Genomic DNA, 13,991 nt, shown 5'->3' with positions numbered 1-13,991 from the left:
ATTAAGAAGACTCAAATACAGGAGGCACATGGGAGATATGAAAGGAAGAAACATCATGATAGCATCAATAACCTGAATGATGCAGAATATTAAGGAGTGGAATCCCTCTGTGCTGATAGTTAGTGCTAGCAATTGATGCACATTCAGTACGAAGTCTTCACAAAATCCAGTGGTCTTCTGTTCTCTAGTCAGGGAGAATAAGCTATATTCAAGTGTTTCGGAATCAAGAGTGTCTTTTACCATCCTTTTGCAACAAAGTGTGGCAAGCTGTGATAAGTAGAAAATATCTCCAGTCCAGCTTGGACTGTGCCTGAAATGCAGTTCATTGAAATGCAGTTAGAAGCTTTGCTGATCCCTAAACTCTGTGTTACATATGACCTTTGCTGAAAGTGTTTCATCCCTCCACTTTCTTCCTCTGGCAGCTTGTCCTCCTCTGTGTTTCCTCTGCTCATACTCATACAGTGTTATATGGCAGAATCAATGTCCACTCTCAACTCTTGGAGTAAGGGATATTGCAAAAGCTTTGGAAGTCAAGAAAAAAATGAAAACACCACTCACCACTCTCTATTGACTTCAGCAACTTGAATTAGGTCCAGAAGCACTAAACACTAGTTGATTTCAGACAACACTCAATAGATGTCCATCAACAGCAAACCTGCAAGTACTTAATGATTCTTTAAACTCAAAAATAGGTGTCCATCCTGCTGCTAAATTCTTTGTTTGCTTAAAACATGGTATCAACTGGATCTTTGGTAGCACTGATGTAAAAATCAGTGTTGCATACCGATCAACATCAGAATCTATGTGCTCAACTTGTGGCCAGCAGGCAGCACCCACACAGTAGGTCTGGTATATTTTGGGCTCAAATGGTGTGTGTGCATTTTGGATGCTAATTTGGAAGCTTTCATTGGGTCCAAACAAAGAAGTTACGCAGCCACATTTTGTGTCCCATCAGTCCTAAGCAACTAGTATGGCAATGGCTAGTGACCAATGGTCTTAACTTTCTTCTTATGAAGACGTGAGCCTAAAGTGCATTAGGAGAGGTATAATAAGAAGCTCAAAATGAGGAGCATAATTGGAAATCAATGGAGAGTATTAGCTGGGAAATGGTTTCGCTGAAAATTGGATAAACTGATTTGAGAGGTAGGTAGCCCTATCAATCATGATGCAGGAATGTAAAAATTACACAACTTTAAATTTCAAAATTCTTTACTGTTAATTAGTATTAAGACTTACTTAGTACTCACAAACTGCACTTGTGGGACTGTTGGGGTCTGGCTAAGTTGGTGATGAACAAGTCCAGCCAAAGAACATTGAGAAGGTCAATTAGCTCAACTGCCTACCTCAGCTCCATGGCAACGCTTGTGCCCAGGTGTCCTTTAAGGTGGAACATGTGGTGTCTAGTGGTGTGCTTCTGCCATCCACATCTGCAGGGCATTGGTGGATTGACATATTTGATTTTAAATTTCATTTAAAAATCGAAAAAGTTAGGAAAAAGGAAATGACCTGGTTAACTGTTACAAATTCTTACAAATTTCCAAGAAAGATCTAAGTATGGTACATGCACTGACATCCAGTGGTTTTGTTACTTAACTGCATTCATGCATACTTGTCACTTGGGAAGAGAATTATGCTACCTTGAAAATCAACAAAATAGACAATAGACAATAGGAGCAGAAGTAGACCATTCGGCCCTTCGAGTCTGCACCGCCATTTTGAGATCATGGCTGATCCTCAACAATCAATATCCTGTTCCTGCCTTGTCCCCATATCCCTTGATTCCCCTATCTATAAGAAACCTATCTAGCTCCTTCTTGAAAGTGCCCAGAGAATTGGCCTCCACTGCCCTCTGAGGCAGTGCATTCCACAAATTCACAATCCTCTGGGAGAAGAAGTTTTTCCTCACTTCTAGCCTAGCCCAAGTTTTGCCTAGCCCTTATTCTTAAATCATGCCCCCTGGTCCTGGACTTCCCCAACATCTGGAACATATTTCCTGTCTCTATCTTGTCCAATCCCTTAATAATCCTGTATGTTTTAATCAGATCCCCTCTCAATCTTCTCAATTCCAGCGTGTACAATCCCAGTCTCTCCAACCTCTCAGCATAAGACAGTCCCGACATCCCCGGAATTAACCTCTTAAACCTACGCTGCACGCCCTCTATAGCCAGGATATCCTTCCTTAACCCTGGAGACCAAAACTGTACACAATACTCCAGGAGTGGTCTCACCAGGGCCCTGTACAAATGCAAAAGAATCTCTTTGCTTTTGTACTCAATTCCCCTTGTAATACAGGCCAACATTCCGTTAGCCTTCATCACTGCCTGCTGCACTTGCTCATTCACTTTCAGTGACTGATGAACAAGGACTCCTAGATCCCTTTGTATTTCCCCCTTACCTAACCCCACACCATTCAGATAATAATCCGCCTTCCTGTTCCTGCTCCCAAAGTGGATAACCTCACACTTATCCACATTAAACTTCATCTGCCAAGTATCTGCCCACTTACTCAACCTATCCAAATCACCTTGAATTCTCCTAACTTCCTCTACACATGTCGCACTGCCACCCAACTTTGTATCATCAGCAAACTTGCTAATGTTATTCACAATGCCTTCATCTAAATCATCAACATAGATCGTAAACAGCTGCGGTCCCAGCACCGAGCCCTGTGGCACCCCACTAGTCACGGCCTGCCATTCTGAGAAACATCCATTCACCCCTACCCTTTGTTTCCTATCCGCCAACCAGTTTTCTATCCAAGTTAATACCCGCCCCCCAATTCCATGAGCCCTAATTTAACCCACCAATCTCCTGTGTGGCACTTTATCAAATGCCTTCTGGAAGTCGAGGTATACAACATCCACTGAATCTCCCTCATCTATTTTCCTGGTTACATCCTCAAAAAACTCCAGTAGATTAGTCAAGCATGATTTGCCCTTGGTAAATCCATGTTGACTCGACCCAATCCTATCATTGCTATCCAAATATGCCGCTATTTCATCCTTAATAATGGACTCTAGCATCTTCCCTACCACAGATGTTAGGCTAACTGGACGATAGTTCCCCGTTTTCTCCCTCCCTCCTTTCTTAAAAAGTGGGATAACATTAGCCATTCTCCAATCCTCAGGAACTGTCCCCGAATCTAAGGAACATCGGAAAATGATCACCAATGCATCCACAATTTCTAGAGCCACCTCCTTTAGTACCCTGGGATGCAGACCATCTGGACCTGGGGATTTATCAGTCTTCAGCCCCATTAGTCTACCCATCACCATTTCTTTCCTAATATCAATCCACTTCAGTTCCTCTGTCACCCTCTGCCTTTTGTCCATCCTTACTTCTGGGAGATTTCTTACGTCTTCCCTGGTGAAGACAGATCCAAAGTACTTACTAAATTCGACTGCCATCTCCCTGTTTCCCGTAATAATTTCACCTGATTCGGTCTTCAAGGGCCCAACATTGTTCCTAACTAACTTCTTTCCCTTCACATACCTAAAAAAGCTTTTGCTATCCTCCTTAACATTCCTGGCTAGCTTGCCTTCGTACCTCATTTTTTCTTCCTGAATTACCTTTTTAGTTAAATTCTGCTGCACCTTAAAAATTTCCCAATCTTCTATCTTCCCACTCAGCTTGGCTCTGCCATACTTCTTCCTTTTTAACACAATGCTATCTCTGACTGCCTTTGTCAGCCACGGTGGCCCCTTACCCCTCTTTGAGTCTTTCCTTCTCTGGGGAATAAACTGATCCTGCACCTTGTGCATTATTCCCAAGAATACCTGCCATTGCTGTTCCACTGACAGTTCTGCTAGGATGCCCGCCCAGTCAACTTTAGCCAGCTCCTCCCTCATGGCTCCATAGTCTCCTTTGTTCAACTGCAAAATTGACCCTTCTGATTCAGTGCATCAGTGGGAAGAGAAACAGTTAACATTTCAAGTCAAAGACCCTTTGTCAGAACTGCAGTAACTCCATAAGAAATGGGGTGGTTGGTGGCACAGAAGAGTGCACTAGGGAGTCGCAAAGAGAATGGTCCCTGTGAAATGCTGAAAGGGGAGGAGAGGGAAAAACTTGTCTTTCCACATGAAGCAGTGAGTCACTTGCACTTCTTATAATCTAGTGTATTGCATTCGGTGTTCACAACATGGTTTCTTCTCCACGAGAGAAACCAAATGCAGATTGGGTGAATGTTTTGCAGAACATCTACCCTGAGTTTCCTGTTGCCCACCACATTAATTCTCCATCCCATCCCCACTCTTACCTGTTGGTCTTTGGCTTCCTGCACTGTTACAATGAAACCCAATGCAAGCACCTAATCTTCCATCTGGGCATATTGCAGCATTCTGGACTCGATATTGAATTTTACAACTTTAGATAATTTGATTTCTCTGTTTGCATCAGTTTTCCATCTGTGACATTGGCTCAGCTTGTTTGTTTTTTTCCCGTTTTTCATTTTCCTCCCCTTGTATTCTTTTTTTCCTGCTTGACCTGCTGGGCATGTCTTTATACTCTGCATTATTTGGTCTACGTTCTTTTGTCTATGTTGTCGCCCTCTACCTGCTCCCATTTACTCAATGACCAGATAACCTTGTTTACAGTTTATCTCTATGGTCACCCAGGTATTATCCTATCAGAGACATCCCCCTTCCCTCATCCTACCTGCAGCTTAATAACGTTATTTTATCTCCTTTCCAGTTCTGACGAAGGATCTTCAACCTGAAATATTAACCCCATTTCTCTTTCCACATATGTGGCCTGACCTGTGTATTTACAGAATTTTCTGTTTTTACATTATATTCCCATGATAGACCTCTGACATTTAAAGGCCAATCACAGTGCTCTGTATAAGGATAATACTTAAGGTAAATGTTGAAAATTGAAAAATGGATCTTGCTTTTAGGTTGCTGAGCAAAACTGTTAAACATTCCTGGGCATTGTTCTTTGCCAAAGTAAATGCTTCTTTGCCACTTACTCGGTAACGTGTGCCCAACACCATTCAGCAGGCTTATGTGCCCTGGCATATCCTATGATCTATTATAGCAATGTCATGAAAAATCTTATAAGATATTGCTAAATAATTCGGGGAATTTTATATCCTGCCGCCATTTTGAATTTATTAAATGGTTGATATTTGTTAAGTTTAGTAAAATGTAAAAAATGTCATAGAAATTGAAATTTTCATGGAATGAAATGAAGTTTCCGAGTAGTGGAGCTCCATGTGTATTTGGGAGGACCAGAGAATACTCATAGGAAAATAATGAAATTCAAAGTTTTTTTTCCCACTGATAACTTAGCCTTTTTTGTATAATTGCCTTCAACTGTGATTATAATAGGAATTACTTTGTAGTTTATGGTATTTGATAAGCAAGCCAGAGATGCTGAGTTTAAATCCCACCAAGAGATGCTGTGGAGCACAATTCAATGAATTTGTGCTAATACTAGAAAAATAGCTATGGAAGTTCTTGGATTAATACCAAAGCCGAATAGCTCACAGATGTCTTTTAGGGAAAGGAATCTGTCACCAATCTGGTCTGTGACATAAGTTTGTGCTATATGAACTAATTTAATGCTCTTGGAGTGGGTTGCCAGACCAGTTCAGCTATTCAATTAACTGTAACAAAGTAGGTCCACAACCACTTTTTTAGGCTCCTGAAAATGAGCAATAAAACCTGAAGTTTTATCATGCAACATTTCCATGGTTATGTTTGGATTTGCTAGTCTGTGGGTTTTATATTCCAGGATTTATTGACTCATTAACTCCTATTATCTGATTTGTTTTTCATTACTTCTGTTTTGTCATTGGTCTGAAGTTTTGTTTATTTGATCTATTTCCCTCATGGACTTGTATATGTCTGAATTTCCATTATGATATTCATACTATGGTATGAATCTTAGTCACTACCGTAGAATGTAAATATTTTGCACTTGTTTATCATTAACATTTTAAAATTAATATTGTTTTGATAATTGTTTACAGATGAATCACAAAAATCAGTGGACCATGTTCTTGAAGTCGTTGCCTATGAGGCACATCGTTTGTTCCGTGACCGCATAGTAGGATCCAAAAATCTAATTATTTTTGACAACATTTTAATATCAGTTATTCGAGGAGATTGGGGATCGGATTTACTGGACAACATGATGGGTAATTGCATTTTGCAATTTTTTCTGAGATATTAGGAAAATAATAGCTGATAGAATAATGGAGAAGAATTTTGGAGAAATGCAGGACCCAATAATATAATTTCAGTGCCAAGGTCTTTACTGATCTACTTTTGGATAATGACAAACCTGATGAACTAAGTTTACATTTTATATTATTTTCTTTAACAGTTCTTTTGTGTCCCTTTTTGGAAAATTTAATACTATTTGCTCAATATATTTGGGACTGATGTTGTCTCCAGTCCTTTATTTGGCTTTGATTATTCTATTTATTATTATTATTAAGGGTGATAGTATCAAGCTGTCCCATTAGAAATCTTGTCTTTGGATCAGACTGTTTGGTTTGACCAGGTGACAAGGAAATGGGCATTAGGCTACCACTTCAATATCGTACTGTGTAAGCACTGCATTCCAAAAGTGTCTTTTTTCTAATTTGGCCTATTGTTCAATTTGCGTATACTGTTTTCCACAGCATCTGTAGGAGAAGGTGAGAAAATTCCATTGTTGTTCTGGCCAATATTCCTTCTTTCACTAACAAGAGAAACTTGCTTATTTATGGTAATTCATCTCAATTCTGTGAAATATTCTAATTTAGCAATTTTCACAGCATTCTTACTGACTTAAATGATGTACTTTGAATCACTTGAGAAATATGACAAAATGATGTATAAACATTTTTATTTTCCTTTTATTTTCTTCTTAACTTTTTGGCAAAGAAGCAAGGGTGCTACCAACTGAACTAAGCTGACAATCATATAAATGGAGAAAAATCATCTTATTTTTTGTTGTCCACTTTGCAGTTATGGAAGGATTGCTTTAATAGATGTACCTTAGTTTAACCTCCAATGTCCAATTTTGATAGATATTTTTAAACGATTGTGTTAAGGGACATGGGCAAAAGTGAGTAGCAAGTTGTGAGGAGGACACAAAGTGTCTAACAAAGGTCCAGAGATAGATGAAGTGAGTGAACAACAAATCGGCAGATGGAAAATAATGTCAATAAATGTTAGGTTATTTTCTTTGGAAGGAAGAATGAAAAGGAAAATTATTATTTAAAAGGGATGAGACTGCAAAACATTGCAGTAATAAGGGATATGAAGATCCTAATGTAAGAAGCAAGTAATTAGCAATGCTCATGGAATGAGGGCCTTCATTGCAAGGGCTATGGATTAATAAAGACTGTACCTGGAGTACTGTGTACAATTTTGGAATCCATATTTAAGGAAGGATATACTTGCATTGGAGACAGAACAGAAGGTTCACTTGGTTGATTGCTGGGATGAAGGAGTGGCAACATGAAAGGTTGATCAGGTTAGGTCGATGTAAACCTCTGATAATCCAACACACTTGGGGCTTTGATAGTGCTGGACTGTGGGATGTTATTTCTTGTAATACCTCAGCACTCTCTTAATTCACTGTTTCAGATGTCACACACTATGATAAATTTTCCAGTGAACCAGGTGTGATGAAAGGGATCATGGGAACTGGGGCCCCTTAAATGGAAAGAATGTGGGAACCCGGACCCAGGTGACTGGACGGGGAGTGTGGGAACCAGGATCTGGGGATCTGGGTGAGTGGAAAGGGAACATGGGATCTAGGGCCCTGGAATGTGGAAACTTGGGCCCTGGAATGTCAGAAGCAGTATGGGAACCAGGGCCCTGGTAAATGAAAAGGAGTGTGACAAAAATTACCTGGTGAGGCAGATGCTGAGCCATCAGGATTTCTGAGTAGTTGGATGGCAGATTATCAGAGTTTTACTGTACTCTTAGGAGCTTAGAAGAATGAGAGATGATATTATTGAACCATAAGAGATTCTGCAGGGAATTGATAGAGTGAATGCTGAGGGTCCCCTGTCCCCCCCCCCCCCCCCCCCCCCCCCCCCCCCCCCCCACAGGGGTGTCTAGAACTAGGGGACTTATTTTGGACAGAGATGAAGAGGAATTTTTTTTCTAAGATTGTCGTGACTTTTTGGAATACTTTACCCCAGAGAGCTGTGGAGGCAGAGTCATTGAATATATTCAGGATGATGACTAACAGCTGTTTGGCCTACAAAGGAATCATGGTATATGGGGAGAGTGTGGGAAAGTGGCATTGAGGCCAAGATGGATCACACATTGTCTTATTGAATAACAGAACAGGTTTGAGAGACTGATTAGCCTACTCCTACTCCAGTTTCTTATGTTCCAATTTATGTTCTTAAAAGCATATTGCACATAATCAGGATGCTGATGTAATTGAAATGTGATTCAAACTCGGGGCAATATGGCCTACTTCTATTTCTATCATCTTGGATTTTAGTTGTCACCTTATGTGATGAGTAATTCTGCCTTAAATAAGGATATGTACAGTATATGTATGGGTCAATGTACTGAAATGTAAAGAAGGAAATCAGGAGGGCAGAAAGAAGACATGAGGTTGCTCTAGCAGATAATGTGAAGGTAAACCCGAAGGGTTTCTACAAGTATATTAAGAGTAAAAGGATAGTAAGGGACAAAATTGGTCCCCTACTACTGATCAGAGTGGTGGGCTATGTGTGGAACCTCAGGAGATGGGGGAGATCTTAAGCAGTTTTTTTTTGCATCAGTACTTACTCCGGAAACTGGCAAAGTGGATATGGAAGGAAGGAAAACAAGCAGTAGTGTCATGGAACATATAGAGATTAAAGCGGAGGAGTTGCTTGCTGCCTTACAGCGAATAAAGGTAGATAAATCCCCCGGGCCTGACATGATATTTCCTCGGAACTTGAGAGAGACTAGTGTAGAAATTGCAGGGGCCCTGGCAGATATATTTAAAACGTCCTTAGCCACGGGTGCGGTGCCGGAGGACTGGAGGGTAGCTCATGTTGTTCTGTTGTTTAAAAAAAGGCTCTAAAAGTAAACCAGGTAATTACAGGCCAGTGAGCCTGACATCAGTAGTAGGTAAATTATTGGAAGGTGTTCTGAGAGATTGGACATGCAAGTATTTGGATAGCCAAGGGCTGATTAAGGATAGTCAGCATGGCTTTGTGCGTGGTAGATCATGTTTAACGAATCTTGTAGAGTTTTTCGAGGAGGTTACCAAGAAAGTAGATGAAGGAAAGGCTGTGGATGTTGTCTACGTGGACTTTAGTAAGGCCTTTGACATGGTCCAACATAGAGGTTAGTTCAGAAGGTTCAGACACTAGGTATCCATGGAGAAGTTGTAAACTGGATTTGAAATTGGCTGTGTGGGAGAAGACAGAGTGGTAGTGGATGATTGTTTCTCAGACTGGAGGCCTGTGACTAGTGGTGTGCCTCAGGGATCTGTGCTGGGTCCATTGTTGTTTGTTGTCTATATCAATGATCTAGATGATAATGTGGTAAATTGGATCAGCAAGTTTGCTAGTGACACTAAGATTGGAGGTGGTGTGGACAGCGAGAAAGGCTTTCAAAGCTTGCAGAGGATCTGGACCAACTGGAAAAATGGGCCAGAAAATGGCAGATGGAATTTAATGCAGACAAGTGTGAGGTGTTGCATTTTGGAAGGACAAATCAAGGTAGGACATACACAGTAAATGGTAGAGCACTGAGGAATGCGGAAGAACAAAGAGATCTGGGAGTTCAGATACATAATTCCCTGAAAGTGACGTCACAGATAGACAGGGTTGTAAAGAAAGCTTTTGACATGCTGGCATTCATAAATCAAAGTACTGAGTATAGGAATTGGAATGTTATGGTGAGGTAGTATAAGACATTGGTGAGGCCAGATTTAGAGTATTGTGTGCAATTCTGGTCACCAAACTATAGGAAGGATATCAGTAAGATTGAAAGAGTGCAGAGAAGATTTACTAGAATGTTGCTGGGTCTTCAGAAGTTGAGTTACAAAGAAAGATTGAACAGGTTAGGACTTTATTCCTTGGAGCGTAGAAGAATGAGGGGAGATTTGATAGAGGTTTACAAAATTATGAGGGGTATAGATAGAGTAAATGCGAGTAGGCTCTTTCCACATAGATTAGGAGAGATAAGTACGAGAGGACATGGCTTTAGGGTGAAAGAGGAAAGGTTTAGGGGGAACATTAGGGGGAACTTCTTCAATCAGAGAGTGGTGGGAGTGTGGAACAAGCTGCCATCTGACATGGTAAATGCGGGCTCACTCTCAAGTTTTAAGAATAAATTGGATAGATACGTGGATGGGAGGTCTGGAGGGTTATGGACTGGGTGCAGGTAAATGGGATTAGCGGAATAAAGTTACAGCACAGACTAGAAGGGCCGAATGGCCTGTTTTCTGTGCTGTAGTGTTCTATGGTTCTTTGATAATATTTTATAGGTATGCTTTGTTAAACCTCTGGGCTTCTATGTACATTTGTTTTTCTGAAATGGTTGGAGAGACAGGATTTTCAACGTTCATATGCCTTATTGAGAGACGTTTAACTTAAATATTTATGTAAATATTTAAAAGAAGTTCATGTTAAAATTTCTGATTTTTTTTTGTTTGTTTGAAGATTCATTTTATGTAACCTGGGGGGCTCGGCATGAAGCTGGCTCTATGACTGCCCCAGACCAGCCGTTACCTCCTTATGGAAAGATGCTGGGAAAGTTAAGTTCTTCTGACTTGAAAGATGTTATCCAAAAGGTACTGTTTCCTTATTTGTACTGCAAGTTTCATTATTGAATAGCACTTCTAAAATGTTGCATTTGAACAACCAACACATTTAGGAAGTCATAATCTAGTAAAGCAGAGTATGCATGGCTTTATGAAGGGGAAATCCTGTCTAACAAATCTACTAGTCTTTTGAGGAAGTTACAGTCAGAGTGGATAGAGGGGAGCCAGTAGATGTATTATATTTGGACTTCCAGAAAACATTGGACAAGTTATCTCACAAAATGTTAAGCCATAAAATTAGATCCCATGGTGTTGGAGGTAATATATTGGATTGAATAGAGAATTAGCTAACAGACAGGAAGCAACCAGTAGTGATAAGGGGGTCATTCTCAAGTTGGCAACCTGTGACCAGTGAGGTGCATTAGAGATCATTTCTGGGGCCACAACTGTTTACAATATATATTAATGATTTGGAGGAAAGCAGTGAATATACAGGAGCCTGATTTGTGGATGACACAAAAATAGATAGAAAGATAAGGTGCAAGGAATCAGAATCAGGTTTATTATCACTGACATACTGTATGTAGTTTTGCGTTGTTGTTTTGCGGCAGCAGTACAGTGCAAGATATAAAAATTACTGGAAGTTACAAAAATAAATAGTGCAAAAGAGGAATAACGAGGTAGTCTTCATGGGTTCATGGACTGTTCAGAAATCTGACGGCGGAGGGTAAGAAGCTGTTCTCAAAACATTGGGTGTGGGTCTTCCGGCTCCTATACCTCCTCCCCAATAGTAGTAATGCAAAGAGGGCATGTCCCGGATAGTGAGGGTCCTTAATGATGTCCTTGCCTCTTGAAGCTGGTGGGTTATTTGCAGACATTTTTAGCCTCTCCCTGCTTCAATCTGAGGTTCCCACCTGCTTTAAGAAGACCACTATCATCTTGGTACCTAAGAAAAATAAGGTAACATGCTTTAATGACTACTGCCTGGTGACTCTGATATCCGCCATCATGAAGTGCTTCGAGAGGATGGTCATGGCACACGTTAACTCCAGCATCCCAGACAACCTCTACCCACTGCAATTTGCCTAACTGCCGAAACAGGTCTACAGTGGATGCCATCTCCCTGGCCCTATACTCATCTCTGGAGCATCTGGACAGTAAAGACACCTATGTTAGACTATTGTTTATTGACTATAGCTCCACCTTCAATACTATAATTTCAAGCAAGCTCATCTCCAAACTCCTGGACCTGGAACTCAACAACTCCCTTTGCAATTGGATCCTTGACTTCCTGACCAACAAACCGCAATCAATAAGGATAGGCAGCAACGTCTCTGCCACAATTGTCGTCAACACTGGTGCCCCACAAGGCTGCGTAATCAGCTCCCTACGCATTCATGACTGCATGGCCAGATTCTGCTCTAACTCCATCTACAAGTTTGATGATGACACCACCGTAGTGGGCCATATCTCAAATAACGATGAGTCAAAGTACAGGAAGGAGATAGACAGCTTAGTGGCATGGTGTCGTGACAACAACCTTTCCCGCAATGTCAGCAAAACAAAAGAGCTGGTCATTGACTTCAGGAAGGGGGGCAGTGCACACGCTTCTGTTTACATCAACAGTGCTGAGGTTGAGAGGGTTGAAAGCTTCAAGTTCCTAGCAGTGAATGTCACCAACAGCTTGTCCTGGTCCTATCATTTAGATGCCACGGCGAAGAAAGCGCACCAGGGCCTCTGCTTCCTTAAGAGGCTAAAGAAATTTGGTATGTCCCCATCGACCCTCATCAATTTTTATCGACACACAATAGAAAGCATCCTATTCAGATGCATCACAGCTTGGTACGGCAACTGCTCTGCCTGTGACTGCAAGAAGCTGCAGAGAGTTGTAGACACAGTTCAGCACATCACGGAAACCAGCCTCTCTTTCCCGGACTCTGCCTATACTTCTTGCTGCCTCAGTAAAGCGGCCAATATAATCTAAGACCCCGCCCACCCCGGACATTTTCTCTTATCCCCGTCCCCCATTGGACAGAAGGTACAAATGCCTGAAAGCATGTACCACCAGGTTCAAGGACAGCTTCTATCCTGCTGTTAAAAGACCGCTGAACGATCCCCTAGTACGATAGGATATATTCTCAACTTCACAATCTACCCCGTCATGGCCTTGCACCTTATTGTCTGTCTGCACTGCACTTTTGCTGTAACTGTAACACTTCATTCTGCATTCTGTTATTGTTTTCCCTTGTACTACCTCATTGCACTGTTGTAATGAAATGATCTGGAAATATGGATGGCATGCAAAATAAAGTTTTTATCAATTTATCAATTTAATCTAATGTCCAACCTTCTCCATCGGCAGAGCAAAAGAAGGAAAGGCTTTTTTTTATGTTGACACTTTAAATGCCTTTCCAAAACACACAATGTTTCAGGCTGTGTGAACTACAAAATATTCCAGTGAGTAGCTGAAAATGAAACGTGCAGGTCTGCTCAGTGTATGTTTGTTTTATCTCAATTTCTAGGCTAGTGAGCCTTATTAAAAGCTGTGGAAATATTACTTCCAATATTAACTTCAGTTGAAGTGTATTAACAAAATTAATTAACAAAGGCGTTCCATTGCCTGCCTACTGTACCTTTCAAAGAGCAAGCCAAATTATTTATGAAAAAAAGTGCATTATGTTAAGTCTTCTAACCTTTGAAGAATAACCCAATTTAGATTCTTTTAAGCGAATTGCAACAAAATCTATGACAACTGAATTAACCTCACCACTAAATTATTGATGATTTGAAGTGTTTAAATTTGAATCTTAAAAGCCTTGTAGGCTTTTCCGTAAAGTGCAGTTTGTTAATTTGTCAGTGAACAACATTTACAAGTTCAGAGGAATCTCAGGTCTGCCTACCTCTGTTATGCAAGAACATATAAAATTGCTTCTGAAACATCTTAGATTGACACAACTCAAGAAAAACTCTTGCAGCTACATTTTTGGGATAATTGACTCCTGAATTTTATTGGTCAGAATAATTATTAGCCTGCCATTCAGCCCACAAAATGGTGATGATTTCAGCTAAGCCAGTGGTTTAGTATTTCCAATCTGCATTTTCCAGTATTGAATAACATTCTGCATTAGCATTCTTTCCAGCTCTCTTGTGCAGTCTTTGCCACAATTGGCATTATCCCTCAATTTAGTAATATTTGTTGTTTAATGAATTTCAAAGACCAGATCATTTATGTACCTAGAAACTTCGTATCAGGATCCTTCATTCTTATACCTGTG

At 40.6% G+C, this 13,991-nt stretch overlaps 1 protein-coding gene across 3 annotated transcripts in view; it reads left to right on the top strand.

Annotated features, from left to right (window-relative positions):
- LOC127576305 (cytoplasmic dynein 2 heavy chain 1) overlaps positions 1-13,991 on the top strand; it is a 380,433-nt gene that overhangs the window by 122,122 nt on the left and 244,320 nt on the right. For all 3 annotated transcript variants that reach the window (XM_052026810.1, XM_052026809.1, XM_052026811.1), the window contains 2 exons: positions 5,972-6,139; positions 10,616-10,746. In XM_052026810.1, the coding sequence (XP_051882770.1) occupies positions 5,972-6,139; positions 10,616-10,746 (299 nt within the window). The remainder of the gene's footprint in view (positions 1-5,971; positions 6,140-10,615; positions 10,747-13,991) is intronic.

This window comes from Pristis pectinata, chromosome 11, assembly GCF_009764475.1.
Source record: "Pristis pectinata isolate sPriPec2 chromosome 11, sPriPec2.1.pri, whole genome shotgun sequence".
Classification (NCBI taxonomy): Eukaryota; Metazoa; Chordata; class Chondrichthyes; order Rhinopristiformes; family Pristidae; genus Pristis; species Pristis pectinata.
This window is presented reverse-complemented; position numbering and strand designations above follow the sequence as displayed.